This window comes from Argentina anserina, chromosome 2 (genome assembly GCF_933775445.1).
Source record: "Argentina anserina chromosome 2, drPotAnse1.1, whole genome shotgun sequence".
NCBI lineage: Eukaryota > Viridiplantae > Streptophyta > Magnoliopsida > Rosales > Rosaceae > Argentina > Argentina anserina.
In genome coordinates, this window is record NC_065873.1 from 19,617,750 (window position 1) to 19,641,854 (window position 24,105).

General features: G+C 41.4%; 3 protein-coding genes across 4 annotated transcripts; 1 reads left to right on the forward strand and 2 right to left on the reverse strand.

Annotated features, from left to right (window-relative positions):
• The first annotated feature begins 2,016 nt into the window (after window positions 1-2,016).
• On the forward strand, window positions 2,017-2,803 carry LOC126785189 (ethylene-responsive transcription factor ESR2-like). Its single transcript, XM_050510802.1, has one exon. It carries the CDS (start codon window positions 2,036-2,038, stop codon window positions 2,606-2,608), a length of 573 nt encoding a protein of 190 aa, XP_050366759.1. The 5' UTR covers window positions 2,017-2,035; the 3' UTR covers window positions 2,609-2,803.
• Window positions 2,804-5,685: 2,882 nt separating this feature from the next.
• On the reverse strand, window positions 5,686-8,537 carry LOC126785180 (probable WRKY transcription factor 21). 2 transcript variants are annotated; one of them, XM_050510792.1, is made up of 4 exons: window positions 8,342-8,537; window positions 7,229-8,241; window positions 6,967-7,095; window positions 5,686-6,184 (listed from the first exon to the last, which is right to left on the reverse strand). In XM_050510792.1, the coding sequence occupies exons 2-4, from the start codon at window positions 8,011-8,013 to the stop codon at window positions 6,040-6,042; spliced, it is 1,059 nt and encodes a 352-aa protein (XP_050366749.1). In that variant the 5' UTR covers window positions 8,014-8,241; window positions 8,342-8,537; the 3' UTR covers window positions 5,686-6,039. The 2 variants fall into 2 exon arrangements, with proteins under 2 accessions (XP_050366749.1, XP_050366750.1); XM_050510793.1 differs by having other exon boundaries at window positions 6,967-7,092; window positions 8,342-8,534.
• Window positions 8,538-16,415: 7,878 nt separating this feature from the next.
• Window positions 16,416-19,007, reverse strand: LOC126784125 (uncharacterized). Its single transcript, XM_050509612.1, has one exon. The coding sequence runs from the start codon at window positions 19,005-19,007 to the stop codon at window positions 16,416-16,418; it is 2,592 nt and encodes an 863-aa protein (XP_050365569.1).
• Between the last annotated feature and the right edge of the window lie 5,098 nt (window positions 19,008-24,105).

Below are 24,105 nucleotides of genomic sequence, written 5' to 3' on the forward strand. Positions count from 1 at the left end.
TGAGGTTTTGGGTTCAAGTCCTTTCATTGTCCAGACTTTTTCCCCTTCACTTATTCCTTTTCCATACTCCTCAGCAATTTTTTTGTTTTCTCTCACTATTTACTTGCAATATTTCTCTATTTTCTACCAGTATTCTTACTTTCCTTCTTGATCTCGTACCCAATTGGGTTTAATGAAAAATTAAAAACTCGATTAATTTAGCACTAAATATGTAAGATATAATTTGTTCCAAAATAAGATTTTGTTGCAAAGAAACATATACTAGCCTAAACAACATTCTCATCCTGGATCCGCCCCTACCTGTAATGAGAAACTCTAAACTAAATTATGATTAAAAATTATAAATTTTACTCTGTCAAAACACACACCAACATAGATTCTTATGAATCCTAATTTAAAAGATGATAAAAATATGAAGAATAACATATATCATCATCCAACTCAGAACCGAGTGAGAGACATTAAGAGCTAAAGTTTAACTTATTCACTTACGTATACAGCCACTTTAATGGAAGTGACATTGCTACTCCCTTGGGTTACGTTTTAGGAATGTACATACCAAAAGAAAACATAAACAGTTTTCTTTGAAGTGGATATATAAATCTAGGTGCTTAATTTTTAGAGTTTTTTTCACCAACAGTCCCTCAACTCTGGTGTACCTACCAATGTGATACCTCAACTCTTAATCGTACCAATGTGATACCCAGACTCTAGTATTGCTATCATTGAAGTACTTCCGTCATTTTTTTTCAACTTTTCCGTTATCTTGGTGACGTGGCAGGTACGTGAGGCCCACAAAGAGGGTTAAAAGACAAAATTAACCTCATCTGAGAGGAGCAATGTTTTTCCCGCCATTTACCTTGAGAAAGACACCCAACAATTCCAATTTTGGCGCCAATTTTCACTCCATACTCCTTAATTTGTGTCTAATATCTAAACTAAAGAACTACCGCCAACCAGTCAACCACAATATGATAAAACCTAGATCAATCTCATTTTCTATTTTTACCCTAGCACTTGTTAAACTAACAGAATAAATATATAAATTTATATGGAACATCTCATTTCCACAATCTCATAAGAATATAGAAACACATAACTTAACGAAATTCAACTACATGTACCATTAGTTCTTACAAGCAAAAATCATGGCAGATCAACATAAAAGGTGGCAACTAATGGTACTTAAACATGTATTTGAATTTCGTTAAGTTATGTGTTTTTATATTCTTATGAGATTGTGGAAATGAGATGTTCCATATAAATTTATATATTTATTTTGTTAGTTTAACAAGTGCTAGGGTAAAAATAGAAAATGAGATTGATCTAGGGTTTTATCAGATTGTGGTCGACTGGTTGGCGGTAGTTCTTTAGTTTAGATAAGAGACACAAATTAAGGAGTAGAGAGAGAAAATTGGCGCCAAAATTGGAATTGTTGGGTGTCTTTCTCAAGGTAAAGGGCGGGAAAAATATTGCTCATCTCAGATGAGGTTAATTTTGTCTTTTAACCCTCTTTGTGGGCCTCACGTACCTGCCACGTCACCAAGATAACGGAAAAGTTTAAAAAAACTAACGGAAGTACTTCAATGATAGCAATACTAGAGTCTGGGTATCACATTGGTACGATTAAGAGTTGAGGTATCACATTGGTAGGTACACCAGAATTGAGGGACTGTTGGTGAAAAAAACTCTAATTTTTATAGGAGAAATCTAGGTGCTTTTGCAATAAAATCAACCTCATAAAACATTGCTCGCAATCCCTTGGAGAAAAGAGCACAACCAAATCTGTTGGCCAGCAAAATTAATAATGAGTCAAAATTCAACACTCTGCGCATTAAAGATAATAAATCACGCGGTCACGCCGTAAATGTTTTTCCTAATTTTTATTTTTTAATTATTATAAAAAAAAATTATTTCCTGAACACAAAGGTGTCGGCCTTATCCCAGCATGTCTCTTAACCCTATAAATAGACCCCCTCCCCCCCGATATCCCAAACCCTACGAAAATCACTCTCACTCTCTCACTCGCGCTCTCATGGCGGTCGACGAAATGCTCACCTCACTCTCCCTCAACGCCGCCGCTTCCCCCGCCGTAGATTCGGCGCCTGTCACGAAAGCCGCGACGGAGGCCGGCGGCGTCGAAGTAAAGAAGGCGGCGAACCGCGGCCGAGGTCGGAGGGCGTCGAACGAGCCGCGGTTCCGCGGCGTGAGGAGGCGGCCGTGGGGCCGGTACGCGGCGGAGATTCGCGATCCGTTCTCCAAGTCGCGCAAGTGGCTCGGGACCTTCGACACCGCCGAGGAGGCGGCGCGTGCGTACGACGACGCCGCTATCGAGTTCCGCGGCCTCAGGGCCAAGACGAACTTCGACGATCCGCGGCCGCAGAAGCAGCATAAGGCGGTGATCGGAGGGAAAGAAGTCTTCTGGACCCCTCCTCCGGCGCGGAACGACGAGCTTGCTCCGGTGAGGTCGGAGTACAAGGGATTTAAGCTGGAAAATTTGCAAGAGATGGTGAGTAAGGAGGAGAAGAAGATGAAGATGGCGGCGGAGAGCAGGAATAAGAAGCCGTTCCTCTTCGATCTGAATCTTCCGGCGCAGCAGCTTTTGTGAGCTGGGGGCGCCGTCGGGAATAGCCGCAGAGGTCGGTGCTAATTCCATATATGCCCCTCGCGATTAGTTTAAAGACTTTTTTTAGTCTCTCTCTCTCCGTTTTTTACATTCCCCAGTTACAGTGTGTATACAGGTCGAGTTTTTTGTAAGAACATAAATGGAAATATGGAATTAGCGGTTTAAGGCGGGCTTAGAGTAAAAACAAAAATTAACAACCTGGTAAATTGGTTAATCTGTTTTCTGTTTTCAATTTCTTCTATATGGTTTTTGATTATGGATGGGGTCTTTGGATTTTGCTCTTCTACATTTAGAGCAAATTGTGATATTTCAAATCGGCAAATTGATTGGTGATGATTTAGTACCTAACATGCGAGATGAGATACATGTTATTTTTTCTGATTTCACACATCATTTTGTGTTGAGATCGAATCTGAAAACTACCGCTGCATAATTTCTATAGAAATCCAAACGGTTCAAATCAAGATTCTACGTGATCACTTGTCAATTTCCGATGATGCATAATGGTTATAATTATTTACGCTTCGTTTTTATTTACCTGCCGTAAATTTCTTCATGGATTTTAACGTGCTCATTGTGCTCGTTCCTCATTAAGGTACCCCGAATTCATCGATGCTCGTTATTTACTCGACCTTCACTTGCATTTCATACACCTCGTAATTCTTTTGTGTGACACATTCGATTACTTGTATTACATGAACATAACTATTGGGATTATTTTCATGATCTTTTTGCGGGTACGTATGTAATAGATGAGGAAATGAAGATATATGCTTGGATGTAACATATGAGTCAATTGTCCTAATTATCCTAATTATGGGATGCTGGGAGACTCGTATTCATGTCTGTTCCATTCAAATCAATTGATCACATGACAAGAACAAAACAAGTCTTCTTTCTTTCCAATAAATACAACCCAAGTCTTAATTTGTTTCTCTCTTTAACTCTGCAAATTGCAATACTCGACTTTACAGTGGGACTATTAAGACGTACGTACAATTCCAGTTCTCTTCTTCTCATCTGTACTATGTTAATCTCTCAATCATAAACTCCCGTTCGGCCGTTCACCGGTCAACTAATCCTGCTTCTTCCAGTTCCCGTCTGGTCTATGTTAATTTCTCAAACTTTGTTATTCGTATCTAGGGGTGATACATGTTTACTTCAATGCCATAAACAAGTTTATCTTATTCGACTTTACGTCCTTCTTCGATGTTAAGTTACAGTCATGGTTTTGAGAGATCATAGTTGGGTGTTTTGCAGACCGGGATGGTGTTTTGATTGACGGATATGCAGCTTATTCTAGGAGACAATTTATACGACGGTAGTAGTGCACTAGTACTAAGAAGTAAAAAAGCACATATGAGGATTTTGCTTCGATTTTAAGATGCATGCCTGGGGAGATTGGGGGATATCTGAATCGACCTCCCTACATATATCTAGTTGAATCAGTAAGTCTTCGGTTTGTGGTTTTATGTTTTGGCAATAACACCACGCAGAGAAAGGATTTTTGAGGATCCATTAGGTAATGGCAGATCAAGGTGGAGCGATCGGAGATAAAGGACTCGGGAAATAGAACCCTGTTCTTCGGATGCTGGAATTTTTCTTTCCCTGTTGAGACCTCAAAGTATTCAGGATTCTAGGGAAGCTGCATATAACGAATTTGGTTGCTATAACAACTGCAACAATATATGCATCTTCGATCATTATAACGAATTCTATCAAATTCACGATATAAAGCAATAAGTACGAAAACCAATTCGCTCATTGTTAAAACATAAGCAATGAAAAAGCCTCAAACATCGAAATAAAACGTTCATACCAAACTTTTCCAAGAAAAAAAATTGACAATACATAGCAGACTCAAACTAAGCACGAATAGTTTACATCCATCATCGCCTTATATCAATCGTTATAAATGTTAATACCAAGTGAAATTTGTGAAACTTTGAGTAAAATGCTCCAACTATATTCCATGACTATTATCAGTTTTTATCAAAACGCTCCAGCAATCTTATATAAGTTTCAGGCCGTTTTGCATAATGACGTCTATCCTGTCTCCAAGATCACAATAGAAAGATATACATATGTATCTGCTACGGCCTGCACTTGGCCTTTACGCATTACCCAGGATACCAAACTACCAAAGCTCTTCTTCTAGACTTTGCAAAATATTTCACTTCGTTATATCAGTCGTGACACCAATGGTCTGCAATGGTTTGGGTCAACATGCCGTCTCCAACAACTAGTATAAGATGGCAGTCATCATGTCACCTTATATCCCCTTCAGGACTTTACCGTCGAATTTTTCCGGACAAGATTTTAACGATACTACAGAAGTTGAGTCCCTTGACATAATAGCCCTGTGTTACTGTGTATGATATTTTCACAACACACTTCTTATTCGTTCTCACAGAAACAATTGGTAAAACCTCCATTGTCAAAAACTGACACCTGAAAAACTGTATATTCTTTGCGTAATCATGTAACCGACAGGCTTCCTTGACTGGTGCCTGTGAATTATTAATCAGAGGCTTGGAGAATGTTGAAGCAATGCCATTGACAACGTTAAATCATGCCATGACTGATACACCACGCCATTTACTTCGAGTGAAGTTCTCTTTGTTCCAAATTGAGATTTCAGTTCTTTCTTACAAGGTCCTAAATTCCCAACAACCCTGATAATGAATATATTCATCTTCTACCATCAATTAGGTGTAGCCGTGTAGGAGAATTTCTGCTCATATGGTTTTCAAGACATTATGGAATTGGACCCAAAAACAGCAAAATGGTTGGATAGGATACTGATCAAGGAATAATAAGATATGAAAGACCAAGAATGATTGCCTCTTGGTCCCCTCATTTTGTCACCAAACTCAGTAACTTCTCCTACACTCATATCAGAAACCTTGAAAGAAACAGTAAATGGTAAGAAGTTTGGGTGCCATGTTTGAGTTGGACAATCATTGGCATTCTCTCTGTGAGTTGGCTTCTAATTCATCCTATCTAAACCACTTGCCTCCGGCCTAAACTATTCAAGATCACACTTTGCAGAAGGACCACCATGAAAGAAGAGGCTGGGCAGCAAATAAGAAGACAAGAAGTACCACATCAAAGGCATTCCATTAATTTTGAAAACCCTAAATTGTTTAAAGCATTGCTTGCTAAAAAAAATGAAAAGAGATTTAAAAGTTGACAAGTTTTACAAACTCCTTCCACAGCCACCATGGGGTTCCATTGCCTGCTTGCCGAATAGCCAAAACGCTTGAAGATCCAACTCCCCAAAGATGTTTCCTGCTCCGATTGTTTTTTCATGCTTGAACCATGCAAAATATGTACTGGAGCACCTCAAGCCCATCATAGATATGATGTGATAAGTTATGCTGGGCTTGAGCTTGGTGAAGCTCTCTCTGCATTCATGTCGTTGTGGACTGTGATGGTATTCTTGGGTGGTTATGTTCGCCTTCATAAGTGACGATAAGCATAGAAGGTTCTTCCAAGCATCTCTCCACATGCTTCCTGGCTGGACAACCTCTCATGCTGCTACATTTATAGTATCCCCTGCACAAGTAGTTTCATAGTTAAATAAATTTCTTGGAAGTTCAAACTGCCCTCTACAAGCTTAGTAGACAATAAAAACAAAAGTGCATCAACAAGCATTATAAAATATCAGTCAAATTTTGTATTCCATATTGGACCTTGACTGTAAATTGGATTAGTTGAGAATATGGAAGAAAAAACGAAAAGTAAAATAAAGGAAAAGGAATCAGATTACTAGAATCTTATTGTCATGAACCATCATTACAAAGTATGAATGTCATAACATTCGAGATGGCAAAGAACATATGAGCTACCAACAAATGAACAATCAGTGACACTTTAACCACTTGACACAAGAATGTTCTTTGGTGAATGCAAGGTCATAACTAACATGCTGAACCAAACAAGGCAAGGTAATTCCAGTACATCTAATAAAACAACCAATGACATCAACGTGCAGAAAGCTAAAAACTCAACAACCCAGATGTTGTATAGCTGTTTACTAAGATATCCTAAGTCACAATCTTATGGATCAATTATGAAAAGTCATCTTTGTGGAGGCATACACTCCAACTGATTTCTGTGAGAAATTGGGAAAATAAAAACACTAACATCAATCAGCAATTAGTGTTCAAACATTATATCATCTCTTTCACATTTCAAAGCTCCTGATTGTCAATTTATTTAAGAATATCAGTAAGTATAGGCTGGAAAGTTCCACAACTGAATCTGATACATAAGCAGAAGTTTGTATGACTCACATATTATCAAGTTCCCGTTCAAAATACAGAAATAACTTATACCTAGGGTGAGGGGAACCCTTGATTGGCTTCTGGCCGTACTTCCTCCATGAATAATCATCGGGAGGGATATCTGCTAGCTTGTTACTAATTGCAGGCACCTTAATTGACCTCTTCACCCTGTGTTTCCTGCTAATATCACATAATTGATGAAAGACGATCAAAAAACAATTCTATCCGCTCCTCAACAGAGGAAAAACAGCTATGGCAAAGCTCTAAATAGGTTCAAATAAACCAGGGTATAAGAACAGGGAAGCAATCCAACCTCTTCTTTGAGCAGTGGCATCTACCACTGCTACCACATTTTGCACTGCCATCGTCTCCCCTCGCGGAACACTTCCTCTTATGTTGTGAATTCTGATCCGAAGAGATAGGAGCCCCAATCAAATGGAAGGAGTTACCATCCAAGTTAGCCACGCTTCCATCCATGCTCAAGGAGGAAATGAAGGACCTTGTAGATGACATTGTGGGTGTGCAGCTAGAGCTATCAAAGTTGAGGTTAATGCCACTATTGCTCCTCCGGTACATCATTTCCGCTTGTTGTTTCATATGCTGCTGCTGAAGTAATAGCCTCTGCTGCTGCTGTTGTTGTTGCTGTTGATGCTGTTGCTGCTGAAGAAAGTGATAGTGCGCCGGAAGTGCTTGTTGTGCTACTTGAATTGGGGTTTTCCCGTTATTGCTCAATTCCAAAGAGGGGTTTCCCAAACTTAAATATTTCCTAACATTTAAACTCAAATCCTGACTTGGGTTCTCAGAAAATCTAGATTGAAGAAAGTGAGTAGTTTTAGAGTGATGGTCTGTTGGACAATTAGGATTATCTAAGAGGACACTTTCCGGAAAAGGGATTTGAAGCTTCTTAAGCTTTCTAACTCTAGCATGACCCAAACCAGTATTGAGAAGAGAAACAACTTTCTTGAACCTAACCACAGCCTTCCCAGTTTCCACCTCTAAACTCCTAAACTGAACTTGTTCTTGGGGCTGAGACAACAGACTCAGAACTCTATGGCAGCTAGCAACAGCAGCTTTGTTAGCTTCTTCAACTTCCTCCATATCAAAAACTCTGCCCCCTATTCCCAACAGCTCAAAATTTTTAACCAAAACACACCATAAATACCAAAAGCTCTCAAACCCAACTCAACTCACAGGATACTTAATATCCAACATCATTACAAATAAACACCCAGATAGCCATAACCCCATTTCTCACAGCAAACCATGGATTCTGGAATCAAATTCTTCAGGGCAGTAGATCAAAATCAAGAACTGGGTCTGAAGCAACTGATCAAGAGAAACAAAACCCAGATGGGATTCAAAACAATCAAAGCATAGAAAAACAGGGAGTTGGAAATAAGCAATGAAAAGAAGCAAACGAACAGACCTTTGTTGGAGTTTGGTGCTGTCTCAAACCCTAGATTCTCAATTCATTTGCTTTTGAGATTGAAAGGTGTGAAGGAGAAGATTTTTGCTTGGCTTGAGAGAATTCACACTGCCATAAGAGTACAAAGCCCCCATCTTTCTTTAACTTAAACAACTCTCTTTTTCCCTTTTCTCTCTCTCTCTCTCTCTCTCTCTCTCTCTCTCTCTCTCTCTCTTTTCTAGAGGGAGCAACACAAAGAGTTCAACAGAGAGAGAAACATCAAAGCTCTAAGCTTTGTTTTGTGTTTTGTGTTTTTTTTTAATCTCAATAGAGAAAATCAGATTTAAATAAACAGTGAACTCTCTCTCAATGAATGAAACTGCCGTGCCGTCTATGTCACAGATTTGAAGGGCCGACCCCACCATTTGAGACCATTGTTATTCCTCTTTGAGAAATTGTCTTGCTTCCTAGTTCCTCCTTTGATTTTATAGCCTCTGCTCATTTGCTCCTTTTTAATTTAGGCTCCTATTTGCTTCCCCCCATTTTCAGTTTTCAAGTTTGAAAAATAAAAATTGAATCTTTCACTCCTTCCTGAGTAGAAAGAACACAACTTTATAACGTCCAGGACCAGAAGACTGTATGTTTTGTTTGAATTGTCATTTAAGGATGAAATTTGGGTTTGTATCACGTTTTTGCTGCGCCTTGTTGATTTGGATTTTCTTATCATCTTTGAATTGTCTGCAATTGAATTTGTTTGCATTAAAGCTTCTGATTTTGAACTGCAGTTTTGCAACTTAGGGTAGCAGAAGTGGTGTGATGACAAGTAGATATGGTAAAAGGTAGTAAATATATTTCCTTAGTAAGAAGCATTAATGACACAGCTGGGTTTTACAGATATTTCTATTTGGTAACAGAAATGTTCCTCAAGCCACACAAAGGGGCTGGCCAAGATTTTGGAGTTGGACCACATGAAACAGGAAAGATATTTCAGAATATGGCAAGGGATCAAGGCTAAATGTAGAAAAATTAAACCAAAGTAAGATGGCTTATATTCCAAATGGTAATGCAAATGAATAATGAGTCACATCAAGCATCAAGTCTGTGTTTTATGTGTACATTTACGAGTCTTAATTGCACTTGATGATTATTGACCATCTCATTAACCTCATGGTAATGCATCCTTATTGGAAACTTCTTCTACTCAAGTCCACCATGTACAACAAACTACCCTTGTTTACTTATGGTTGGATGAATTTCCAATATGGTGTTCCTAGTTGTGATGCACAAAGTCACGGTGCAAGATGGAGAAGGCCCAACTGACACAATATAAATTTTCTCTTTGTTACCTTTTAAGTTTCAACCTGCACACAATTCAAAGTGTTTGAAGAAAATTCATAACAATAATAAGAGAGCCTATTCAGTACTCCAGCGGTGCTCGGACACGCGTCAACACGTGGCACGTAACCGTTAGTGCTAAACAGACGTTAGCTAGTTCAAGTTTAGAAATGATCTTTGAATCCAGTTCTCATGTTCTCCCGTCGCGAATTCATCGATGAAAACGATAATTTTGCAGAGCATGAGGTTTCGGATGAGCTACAAGATAACGGATGCTTTTGACCCATGTTAAACTCATTAAACTAAACTCTACGGCTCACTGGATTCCGAAAATCGAGCTTGAATCAAAGAAGTTGGTTCTTCTATAATCTCATTGTTTTTTTTCATGGGCTTTAGGTTTCTGGGCAGTTTTTTTTTAGCTTCTTATCCAATCATGAAAGTATGGGATATGCATCCCATTGTGTGTTTTGTTATGTTTTAATGGATTTTATATGATTGCAATCACCACCATGAGTTGTTTGTGAATGAATTGAATCTCTAGCTCTTAGCATCATAAGTCTTCAACGATGATCTTTAATTAGTTGCTGGTTTTTTATTTGCTTCATGTGAGTTTTATGAAAATGAAAATTTTGATTTGTTTTGAAGTTTGATACATCAAAGAAGCTTGAAGTTTCGTAGCTACGGCGTCAATGGAAAGTTAACAAGTAAGTAAATCAGTTCTCGGATACATAAGCATGCGAGACAACTAACTCAAAATGAATGGCTGAAAGTTTGTTCGCTATTAAAATATTAATCGGTGTCTGCACACTAAGGTGAATACAATCTGTTTCCCAATAATAATTTCTTGGGGTTAGAATGATTTTATTTACCTTTTTATTTACCTAAATCTGAACATTTCTCAATTCGTGATATTAGTGAAAATTGAAATTTATGACTTAAAATTTCAATTTATACAAATAAGTCAAATAATTAACATGTCACAACTCACAGATAATTCTAATATATAAATTATTTTCACGGATCTATTGGGATAACAATAACCATTTAGTCATCACCACAAGGTAAATCTTCGTAGTATTGCCGAGTGATCTTGCCTATGAGTTGGTACCTGTTCCAACTTCCAAGTACAGTCGAGAAAAACAAAGAGAATCAACCATGACTTCACTCACTTCACTTTGCCTTCAAGTTTTTGGACGCAGAGAAGGACGGCATTATAAGTGGGACCCAATAGAAGACTAAGCAAGCACACAATATGATATTTAAATAAATAAAGAAACAGCCGTCGGTAAAAACAGCGAATTATCACGCGACACGTCTGAAATTTAACTCTTAGAGCCTGACACGTATACCGTTGTTTTTGACTGCCCGCTATATTGCGCGGGGACACTGTGGACCCCACAGTCCTGCACCCCGTTGACTTAGATGTCTAAATTAGTGAATCCGCATAATCAGCTCAATCGATATAACCAACACTTAAAAATTAATTTAATCTCTACATTATCCTTAAGTTCTTGATGAAATTGTGGGTACTGGGTAGGGTAGCCAGGTGCTCAACTTATCCTTAATTTCATCATGATCATAGTTCAAGGGCGAGCACTCTTTGAAAGCCCTTACTCGGTCGGTTGCTTTAAAGGGGGGACTTGTAAGCCGGAAATGTATTAGTATTAATTAGTCTCTTTATAAGGTCGTGATCACTTAAGTTCGACTTTATGGTATATATAGCTCCTAGTAAATGTAATTAGATAGCGCATAATTTAGCTAAAAATGTGCTTTTGTTATAGCATTATAAGAGCATCTCTAACAGATTATGCATTTTAGAGAAAAAATTGTCTAATTTTCACTCCAACAACTTCTCAATCTCATTATTCAAAATAGAGAAATTGATGAAAGATAAGAGTTAATTCTCCAAACTTGTAGGATTTAACAAAAATTTGCACAACTAAATATTAAATACTTGTGTTTTCTCTAATAATTCAAACTTATATTACAACCAATAAAATCTAAATAATTATTTTAAGTCCACAATATGAAATTATGAAATATTTTATGGTCATAATAAATAATAAAATATAATATTTAATTATTGTAATAAATGTAAAAATTTATAAAATAAAAAATCTATTGAATTTGGAGCATAAAAATTTTGGAAATTTTTGAAGTTGATTATTTATTTTAGAGAAAATACGAAGAAGCAGCGGAAGAACAATCACAATATATGGCTCTCCACAATACTAAAAATCTGATGTGATTATCTATAATTCTTTAATGCAATTGATGGTTCTTAGAAAAAGAATATGACTTGAATTGGCAGTATCGAGCATTTCATATGCTAAAAGCCTAAAACACAATCCGTATGTAAATAACATTTGCATTCATTGAGTTTAATACAAAGCAAGACATTGTAATTAGCGAACATTATATATATAAAGGATTTTAAAGAAAAAACTTGATTAGTACTTTAGTAGTCCTTTGTTTCCCAATGCACATAACAACATAACAACGACAGAAACAAAATTATAAATGATACAACAACTAATATGTAATTTCTATTATGGATGAACACTAATTTATTTATTTCGATTAAGATGAACCCGCCGATTGTGTACTATATTCTATAGAAGCTCTCGTTTGAGAATTCCAAAACCCTTTCATAATATAAGACCTTCAACATAAAATTCGATCATTAACCTAATACGTAAAAATGAACTATAGCCTGTACGTAGTGCTCATTCAAATTGAATCGCAATATCACAGTGTGATCGTAACGCGACACATAGAATTATGAACAAAAGCATGGCAAAAGGAGGAAGAATCAAAACATAATAATGAGTATAGCGAGAGTGGAAAAACAAAAGGCACATCAAAGCACGGTTTTTCCTTCACAAAGTGCAACGGATTCATTCTTTAGTTCTTTACAACGTTTAACTGGGGAGTATTTCAGATTTTATACGACAAAGGTTAACTTTTATACCAAAATATGAAGCCATGAAAAACACCCTACTCCTTTTCTTTCCTCTTTATCTTATATTTTCTGGAAGAGTAGTTGCTTTCGTCCAATCACGTATAGCAGAAATCATTGTAGGTTGCATGCATATTATTCGATCTCCTTACTTCAAAATGTTCTGTTTGTTATATAATACGGAACTGAAATCCGTGATTTGTTTGTTAATACGTAACTTTCATGTATGTAGATTTGCGTGAGATTAAGGTGTTAGACGATTTTGTATCAAAGAGAGTAAGACGTTTCAAATGTAAGCAAATGAAGAAAGAACATAACAAGCTAACGTACAAACTTCTACAGCTTACCTTTAGAACAAACAGTACACTACAAAATCGAACGTTTTAGAACTGGTAAGATCGATCTTTGCAAGAGCAATCTGCTGCAGACTGCTTGCATTAATTTAAAAGACAGAATGACGCTTAAACTATATAGAATACGTTCCTGCTCCACCACCCGAATTCTATTAACAAAACTAGTGGCAGAACCAGTATTTAGATATTGGGGGGGGGGGGGGGGGGGGGGGGGGTCGAGATATCAAATAAGATTTAGCATACATGTTAGTTTTATAGCGTAAGTGCGTAACACACATTATTAAATTTTATTAATATAACAATTGACTTCTTCAAAAAAAAAATTGAAGAAATCAGCTCTCACTGATAATCAGTTACAAAATATCCATAATTTGAGTAACATTTATGTATTTCTTTCTATTAATGTGGTGTACCTAGTACACATTAAGTACTATTCGTTCTAAATTATCATATTTTATTCCTTCCTTCTGGCTTTGATTTGGGTGAGGGTGTTCAGTAAGGAAATTAACATAACTTTCATCAACCTTATGGATGATAAATGCCTTGGGGGGGGAAGCTTGTATGTAGTCCCGCCACTGAACAAAACGATGCGTTAGGACAAAGTCATTCACACAGATACGATTAACACCCAATTAACAGCTAGCTAGTCCAAGACATTGTGTCCCAGCCTCCATCTCTGTCGATTTCTTTATAAGCTGATTGGAGAATATTTCCCTTTCGTTCTCTCCAATCGTCTTTTTCTTCTTCGGAGAAAATGAAAGACAGAGTGTTCGAGCTGGAAAAACGGATCCTCCTCAGAGAACAATCAGTATGCACCGGTTCCGAACCCTGGACGGTTCAGCCCTTCCGTTCTTTGTTGTTGTTGGCATGCCAGTACCTTTGAGTTAGGTACAACTGTTGTTTTGTTTGACAATGATCGCGCTCCACGTACTGTCTTCCTCTCAGATGATTGCTCCGCAGTTGCTGATAAACCGCTGAAGTTCGAATGACCTATACACAACCGGAGTTGCTAGGTACCTTTCACTCCACCTCAAGTAGATGACCGATCTTACTTTTGACCGCTTGGGGAAAAACAGAGCTTATACTGTGTCGTTAATAGCAGGACTCTCTCGCGAATGAAATTTGCTGACTAGTGCAGGCTTTGGGTTTGCTAGAAGCTAGGCTAGCGACTCGATGGACTTGACTCGAATTGCCGAAGTTAATCGGACTTGTTGCTACATGCAGCGCGAGGCGTACATCTGGGTAGCTCCGCTCCGATGTGAGACTTGGTTGCCGAAGTTAATCGGACTTGTGCCGAAGTTACTCGGACTTTTACTCCGTTGGGAGATTTTGACTATGCGAATGCGCGATAGTTTGTTTGACGTTGCGTGCGTTATTCTGTGCCTTCAACCCCTTTATATAGAGAACACAACTTGTTTTTTCTTGTGAATCAAGTCTTGAGAATCGCCTAGTTGATTTAAGTTCACCTTCCTCAATCAACTCAAATTTCTATACGGCGATAGTCCCCTAAATCTATTCCAATACGGCAGATAATCTTGCTTTGTGATATACTTTCCCCAAATATCCGGTCCACGAGCCTAAGTAGTCTAGATAATATCGGAGTATTATTTTAGGCCCAAACATTGCCCCCAGGCCTTGAAATTGAAGACCCCGCGAAATTGAAAAGGACTAGAAGAAAACCCCAAACGGTTTATCTTTTAAAAATAATCTGAAACGCTTTACGTTCCCTCGTCACCAACTGACGCGCGCCTTCTCCTCAAACCACTACAACCTTTCGAGCTGAAGTACGCGAGAAACACTTACTGTTTTGAAACTCAAACCAGTTTCAATCGAGCAGACGCGACTCTTCCTAGAACCCAATCGGTTCCAATCTCAGAAACCCTTTCAGTTTCTATTCCAACACTGACTAAAAACCACTAACTGGTTCATGTTGCAGGTTTTTGAGGACACAGTTGGGGCTTCCTCCTCCCAAGGCCGTAAACGAGGGAGAATAATTTATTCTGACAATGAAGAGGACGATCCTAACGCTGTAGACTTCAATCCTGTAAGTCTTCATCCATATTTGATTAACAACACTAAAGACTGTTGCAACATTCTCCACCAACCAACTCCTGTGAATATCAGTTGAATTAAAGAAGTAGAATAGATGCCTCAAGCACCTCTACCCCAGTCGCGAATGATGCAGAACCACGCTCGTCAATTGACCAGGTCAACCCTGAGACAGTAACTGGGAATAGCAATCCAGAGACATCCGTTGAGGTAAGAAGAACACATTATTTGTTCCAATTGACCGCCCACTCATGAACCACTTTGACTGATTCTTATTTAATTTATAGGCTCACGAGAACCCAACTTCACAATCTCTATCCAACACTCAAGCTGCTGCAACCGAGAGGGAAGACATTGATGTAAGTAGTTAAACACACTATTGCCCCCCAAGCAACACTTTGTTGTTTGCTAAGATGTAATTCCTTTACCCTATGTTGATTGTCTGTGAATCAATGATATCCTTCATGGTCTCTAACACAGGTTCATGTTGATGCTCAGTCGCCTACCATAGAAGTCGCGACTGCTATCCAGCAGGCTATGATCGTGTACAGAGAACCCATTCAAGCTACTCCCCTCAACACGGTGGCGGGAACTCGGACCTTGGAGCCACAAACATCAATCAACCCAACAGCAGTACTCTCCCACTCCTCTTCAACTCAGATTCTGGAGGTTGAGGTAGAAGATGAAGAAGATGTGACCAGCTCTCACCGAGAAGGTGAAAATGTGGAACGGTCCCTCGCGAACGTGGACTCAGCAAACAATAATGCTGCACCAAACCCCCTTCCAGAAAACAGCGCTCCCTCTACTCAAACTGATGGGGTAAAACACTTAACCACCTCTTGGTTTATATGTTTTTGTTCCCCTTTGTAAACACTTAATTGTCTGTTCTTCACTCTCTGCAGGTTGTAGCAATCGCGAACGCTTCCAACTCCTAAGGCACTCTGACTGTTGGAGCCTCTGGATTAACATTAGTTGTTGATCTATTAGAAAATCACTCTGGCCCATCTCTGGAAGATCTTCTAAATGATATGCTGGGTCCTGTCATCACCTTGACACCTCTAGAGTCTCCAGAATTCGTCCAGGCCCGAGCACGACTTGTTTCATAAAACACGTGTATTGTTTTATTACTGCGCAACAAAAGTCACAACATATTTTTGACCACAGGTATTGCTCCAATGCTGTTACAAAAGATGCCGGAGCATGAATTAAGAAACTCATAAAGTGTCAGAAACTCGATAGTTTCGAAAAAAAAAATTTTGGGTTCGCGACCCCACGGATAAGAACGTTCGCGACCGAACAAAATGCCTGAATTCACGATTGCTCTGAGTATCCATGGTGTTGCCCCCCTGTTTATTTGGTTGGAAGAATGTAGTCCAAGAAAACACTAGACAACCCCTCGCTATATTGCTTGCACCGCAGTCGGTGGATCTTCATATTCCCAAACACTAGGAAAGTATTTCTTAAGATGTCGACCATTCATGGGATTGCGATGAGCATTCCCGTCAGTATCGCGAAGGTTGTAGGCGCCTTTGCCCATTACTCGATCAATCACATAAGGACCTTCCCATTTAGCAGACCATTTACCGCGACCATCAACTCGTTCACCAAAAGGCAAACAAACCTTCCAAACTAAGTCACCAACTCCAAAGTTGCGTCCTCGCCTTCGTTTGTCATAAAGTCGTGCTATCTTTTTCTTTTCAGCAATAAGGCTATCAAGAGCTTCCATCCGGCGAAAGTCCAAGTCCTCATGTTCTTGAAACATAGCTTGAACATAGTCTTCCCCAATCAGCTGGTGCTGTTCGCGAACCTGCAGTGACTGAACATTAATTTCCATAGGAATGACCGCATCATGGCCATACATCAATGCATAGGGGGTAGTACCAGTTGGAGTACGCTTGGAAGTTCTGTAAACCCACAATGCGTGATCCAACTCTAGGTGCCACGATCGCGGATTGGCATCTAACATTCGCTTGAGTATGGACAGAATGACGCGGTTGCTAGCCTCTGCCTGGCCATTCGCTTGAGCATAATAGGGACTAGAATGCAGAAATTTGATCCCATAGCCAGCTAAGAACTTCTGGGTCCTCTCAGCCATGAAACCTGCCCCCCTGTCTGCAACCAAACATTCTGGGATACCATACCTGGTGATAATATATTTGAAGATGAAGTCCGTGATCACCTCTGAAGACGTCGTCTTGACTGGTATGGCCTCGACCCATTTGGTGAAGAAATCTGTAGCCAAGAGAATGTGCTTGTGTTGTAGGGACGAATTGGGATGAATCTCCCCAATAAAGTCTAAAGCCCAACCGCGACCCGGCCAAGGTTTAATGATTGGTTGCAGAGGCACGTCAGGCACATGCCGGACTGGTCCATGCATTTGACATTCGATGCAACCCTGTGCGAAGCTGATGCAGTCCTTGAGCATGGTAGGCCAATAAAAACCATATCGGCGAATGAGCCATCGCATCTTTGGACCAGCCTGGTGAGAACCACAATTGCCACAGTGAACCTCTCGCAAACACCTCTTAGCCTCAGCTCCATAGATGTATCGTAGGTACAAACCATCTTCTGCCATGCGCAATAGCTCACCGCCTCGAAGGACGTAGTTAGTAGCGAAATACCTAACCCTCTTGTCCACCGGTGCAGAAGGATCAGTCAGGTACTGGATGATTGGCTGCCGCCAATCCTCATCGATAGTATCGATAGCAGCCACCAACCATTCATCGTTAACCTCCTTCCTTGCCATAAAGGAAGGTAATGTGCGTCTCTGAACCTTCAAAATTCTTTCGCGAATGCCATCCGCCAGTTGAATGCCCGTAGCCAGCTGTGCTAATTCATTGGCAGCGAAATTTCGTTCGCGAGGAATATAATCAAGCACCACATCGGTAAATTGGTCTAATAATTCCGACGCTCGTTCCCAAAAAGGGAGTAATGTAAAGTTGTTGCACTTGTAAACCCCCTTGAGCTGGTTAATGACTAGGAGAGAATCACCTAATACCTCTACCTCGGTGACCTCCAAATCAAGCAACAACTCCAAGCCAATGATGATGGCCTCATATTCTGCCTGATTGTTAGTGCACTTCCACTCCAGCTGAAAAGAGTAACAATGTCTGACGCCAGAGAGATTAACCAATGCAATACCCGCCCCGGACAAATGATCGGTGCTGCTACCATCAAAGTATAAAACCCAAGGCTGAGTGTAAATGAAGGAAACAACCACATTCTGGTCGTCAATCTCCTCCATAATAGGATAATGCAACAAGAAGTCGGACACTGCCTGCCCTGTAAGCGCCCTTAAGGGTGTATACTGTAAAGAAAACTCTGATAACGCCAAAATCCACTTACTGATCCGGCCCCTAAACATAGGTCTGGTAAGCATATACTTCACTAAATCAGTTTGTGCCACCACCACCGTAGTAAAGGATAGCATATAATGGCGAAGCTTAGTACCTGCGAAGTACAAAGCTAAATATAACCTTTCAATTGGCGAGTATCTAGTTTCAGCGTCTAACAAGGTTCGGCTCAAGTAATAAACCGCATGTTCAACCTTCTTGCCCCCCTGCCCATCACCATCCTGTGCTAGGAATCCTGCGATGGAGTAAGGAGATGCAGAGATGTATAACTTCAAAGGTATTCCCGGCCGTGGAGGTCTAAGAACAGGTGGATGTTTAAGGTATTCCTTGATTTTCTCAAAAGCTGCCTGTTGCTCAGGTCCCCGCTGAAACTCTTGATCCACCTTAAGCTTCAGCAAAGGATAAAAGACTGCGGTTTTGCCAGTAGAATTAGAAATGAAGCGTCGAAGGAAGTTTATTTTCCCAAGCAAACTCTGAAGTTCCTTCTTGTTCCTTGGTGCCGGCGTGTCCAAAACAGCTTTAGCCTTATCTTCTGCGACCTCAATACCTCGTTCGTGCACTATGAAACCCAAGAAATCTCCTGCTCGAACCCCAAAAACGCATTTAGCTGGGTTCATCCTGAGCTTGTGCTTTCTCATCCTGGTGAACACTGTCCGCAAATTCTCGAGGTGATCTTCCTTCTTCTTAGACTTGACTACCACGTCATCGATATAGACTTCGAGAATGCCCCCAGCACATCATGAAAAATCAGGTTCATTGCTCGCTGGTCTGTAGCCCCCGCGTTGGTCAAATCAAACGACATATTGTTATATTCAAACACTCCAGTGAACCCTGGGCAGCGAAATGCTGTTTTGTGCCTATCCGGTTCATAAACAGGAATCTAATGATAACCAGCAGTACCGTCCATAAAAAATAATAATTCATGCCCGGGGACCGCGTCGACCAACATATCTGCCACGGGCATCGAATAGACATCCTTTGGTGTCGCGGTATTCAGGTTCCGGTAGTCCACACACACGCGAATCTTACCATTTTCTTCCGTACAGGTACTATGTTTGACAACCACTGAGAATATTTGGCTGGTCGGATAATACCGGCTTGGAACATGTTCTGAACCTCTTTCTTGACTGCTGCTGCTGTGTCTGCACTCATTCGTCGCAGACTTTGTTGTACCGGCTTGTACCCCTCCATGATGGGCAAGCGATGGCAGACCAAATCTGGGGACAAACCTGGCATGTCCTCAAATTTCTCAGCAAAGCAATCGCGGAACTCTTGCAACAACTCTATCAAACGTTGTCTCAGTTCCTCATCAAGGTGCTTACTTATTCCCACCTCCATGAGCTCGTCTGTAGTCCCAAGATTGATCTTTTCCACCGGATCCTTTACTTTAGGTGGAGTATCATCCAAAGCTGCTGGTGTTGGTTGAATGAACTCCTCTTGTGCCGGAATTTCGGTCAAATCATCCTCAATGCATTCAACTAGTGCTACTGCCCCCCAAGCCTCATGTTCCTCTCTGTAAATAGATAAACGTTGGAGAAAGAACACATAGGCCTGCTCCTACTCCTTGGCCAGCGATGCACTCATGGATGAGGATTTTTGGTTTTCACGATAAAGCCAGGTCTACCTATGTCTGTCTTGACCTGTACTAAACCCCATCGTGTCAATTCTGTAGAAGTCACCCCCACTGGACGACCCTTAGTATCTATCCCAGCAACTCCCAAAGGCCTCATGTCACCCGAATAATACTTTGTATCTAGAATACAGGACGCGACCGAGTATGGTCGATCATCTGCTTTTACTAATGCTGCCTTGTCAGTTGCGGGATCCCACATCAACATCTCTTGGTGTAGAGTAGAAGGGATGCAATAAGCTCGATGTATCCAATCCCTACCCAGTACCCAGTATGATGCTGTATGGAGCGGTGCAATCAGTGACGAAGAATGTCTGGAACAATTCCGCAGGTCCTATTTTGACTTTGAGGATTAACACTCCCAAGGTCTTAGTTAAGTTGCCAGCAAAACTCCTGACCTTGATATTGCTACTGAGAACCTTTTCCTTCGCGATGCCAAGTGCTTCGACTGTTTTCACGGTAATGATACTAACTGCTGCACCGCCGTCGACGAGGATTTTGTTCACTCTTTTACCCTCCATCTCAGCTGATATGTATAAGGGTTTAATGTGCTGAGTCATGGTCGCGGTGGGCTTTGTGAACATCATAAAGAAGCTTTAGAGCTCTGTCATTGTGTGAGATTTATCAGCTCCCTCTTTCCTCGAGTCCTTCTCAACAGTCGGCACCTCGGTAGATGACAACTCTGTGACTGTACCCACCTCCTGGGCCTGCGGGTCACCTCCAATGAATAGATGAGATGGCATTGGTCGTGGAAGAGCATACTTCGAAGACAAGGTGAACATTATGTTGCAACTACGAACTCTGTCTAGCTTCAGTGTTCCTCCCTCCAAGGCGTCCCCATGAGTGAGATCAAACATGTTGCAGTCTGGAGTAGTGACTATCTCGTCATCATACCCTTGTTCCAGCTCCTCCTCTGGATCAGAAAACTCTAACCCGTGCTCCTTATCGCCAGGCACCTCCATATCATCATCCGGCATGGACCCAGTTGACGTTCGCGAGGGGAACTTACTCCTGAGATACTCCGTCAGCGATTGTTCCTGAGGAACTTGAGGAGGAATAACTATTGTCGTAGCCTGGACCTCTTCTGGACCCGCTAGTGTTGACTCTTGTGCTATTGGAACCACTAGTATTGGTTCTCTAACCTTCAGTTTCCACTCAAACTGTGGTTTAACTCCTTCCGAGATTGGTTCCTGACGGCCTGGCCTACTCACATACCTTTTAGGTATCCATTTAGATTGCATAGATTGAGCAACGCTAGTTCGCTGTTGTTTCTGCTGAATAGAAACACCCTGTGTGCGTTGTTTATTTGTTGCTCTGTTGTCAATAGACGCGTAAGTCAACCTATCATGGATTGAAACTCTTCGTGTATGAGCAGCTTCTACTGGCCATTCAAGTCGATTATGAATGCTTGCCCTGGGGTATGGCTCCCTCATGTGGTGATCATTTCAGCGAATGTGCACATATGGCCTGAAACTAAGCTTTTCAACTGTCTCTCGCAACAACCAAGGTGGCTGCTCTAGCTGCTCGCGAGAGAGCTCCCCTCGGTTATACGCCTCTAGCATTCGCTTGGCCTTTCCCCACCTTTTCTGAACGTTCCTCTTCTGAGTTTTCGTAGCTTCCTTAGCTCTTCCGTGCTCTTGAACGTACCAGACATCGGGTTTTAGTAACCTCGGCGCAGGTGGTATGTACAGCCGTTGTAGGACCTCGCGCGAAGCTTGATCTTCTGGTCCAGTTTCCCCAATTTGCTGCCTTCCAAGAACGTTCGCGACCCTGCCTAGACCCGAGTGTGGCCTTTTCAACACTTGAGCATAAGTATCTGTCTGAACCCTAGCTTTCTTGGACTCCTTGTTCTCGGAAAGATTTGTTGGCGAGCGAGGCCTCCGGTGCCTTCGCGACTGTTCGCGTTTGTCAACATTACCACAATTTATGGAACACTCCCTCTTGCACCGATTGCAAAGAACATAAGTTTTGGCCTTCGCAACATTTTGTTCCTTGTGTTGGACAACGCTCCTTTGTTTCCCCGGGCCAGATTGCTTGGCTATCACAACCTCCTGCTCCGCGGATACTCTTTTCGCTGTTGCCTCCTCGCCTAGATCAAGGTCTGAAGTGAAGGACAACACTCCCTCATATAACCACTGTTGTACCTGGTCCTTGAGCTGTGTGCAAATACGAGTATCATGAGTCCAAACATTATGAAACTTACAATACTGTTTACCTTTAACTTCGTCCGTGGATGGGAACTCAGTCCATGGTACAATGGTTTCACCCTCAGCAATAAGCTTGTCCAAGATCTCATGAGCTAATGACGCATCATAAGTATACTCAGCAAACCTAGAAGGGCGATAAGTCTTCAATGGTGTTGTCAATGGTGCGACTTCTACCACTAACACTGTAGGGAAGGGATCAACATCGACCCAAGCTGCAGCTCTCTCAGTGTCCAGCCCAAGCATTCCTTTGTTAATCCAAGTCTGCAATTGGTCCTTGAGCTTAACACAATCAGATGTGTGGTGATTGAATAAGTTATGAAACTTGCAATACTTCTTCCCTTCGATCTGCGCTGCGGTAGGCATCGCAGTGTCATGCTTCACTCTTCCACTCGCGAACAATTTATCCAGAATTTCTGGAGCCTTGTGAGCGTTGTAGGTGTACGAGTCATATTCGGGCTTGGTGAATGTTGCTGTAGAAATCTTGACAGGATCCCTGGACATCTTCAAGGCCCTAGACTTCAATGCATGTCTTCCAGCTATCTCTACGGCAGCTACCTGGTCATCTACTTCCTCGACCCACTGCTCTTCGTATGGATATGGTGTGTAGAAGGGATCTACGTGCGAGTAGATAGTGGAAACCCTCTTAGTTCCAGATGGAGCCGCATATCGTGGTTTCAGTGTTCCAGGGTGATAAGATACCGGCGAACCTTTCGAAACTGTGGCACTGTCCTCCATCTCCCTGAGGAACACTTGGTAAGAACCTACCTTGTTCATTAAGTCTTCCATACTAGAAAAGTAGGCATCATGATGTTTGGCCCGCTGACGGGTCTCCAAACCCTTGATGGCGATGCGAATAGCATCCTGTTCCGCGAGCGGCGTTCTGCACTTTGCTTGCTGAACCTTGAACCTCTTTAGGTACTCTACTGCCGACTCCATTGGCTATTGATACATGGAAGTCAAGGATGACAAATCCACTTCAGGCTCAACACTCCCAAAAGTCGTTTTAAACATCGTTTCAAGCATGGACTAGTCCGAAATGGATCTTTGCGCTAACTTGGAGAACCAAGACAGCGCCGGCCCTGACAGCGATGAACCGAAAGTCCTCATCTTGAAGACTGAATCAGATGCGTACGGCCCATAGTCACTGTGGAAACGCGATATATGCTCAGCTGCATTCTCAGACCCCTCTCCTGAGAAAGTCTGGAACTTGATTGGTCGATAACCTGATGGCCAAGGGCATGCTGCCACCCATTCCGGGAACGGACTTGTATACGATATGTTTGCGGCAGAATGGCCATGAATGGTCCTCACACTTTCCTGGATCATCTTCTGAACTTGCTCTTTGGTAAGGCCCTGACCCTCTTCTACGTCTTGTCCCGACTCCTCTCGACGCTCCTCCCGTCGCTCGCGACGGAACTGGTGCTGACGCCCCTGTCTTCCACCTGGTTGAAGAAGTGTCAATGCTTTTTGTAGAGTTTCAACCTCGGAAGTATTCGACCGTCTGGGACCTCCAAGTGTGAACTTTCCTTTCTTGGCCTTCACCTTCTTCCTCCTTGTAAGTTCGACAAGCTCAGCGTCTGATTTGTCAGCCTCATCACCTCTGGCCTCATCCGTTTCAACACCGTTGTTGATACCGCCTACATCTTTCTTGTTGGACCTAGCCATTCTGGTGGTATTTGACTTGTCATGTTTCTGGCCTTCATAAAGCCCGGCGACAGTCCGTTGGATCCCCAACGCCTCATCGATTTGCTTAAATCGCTCATCCTGTCCCGCGAACTCCAAGCAAGCATTCTTCGCGTGTTCATTGACACCCAGAACCAGTTTCTTCATCCTGTCGTTGGTCTCAGCCAGACGCTGACCCTGTGCCGAATGTAGTTGTGACACATTATCCAACGTTCT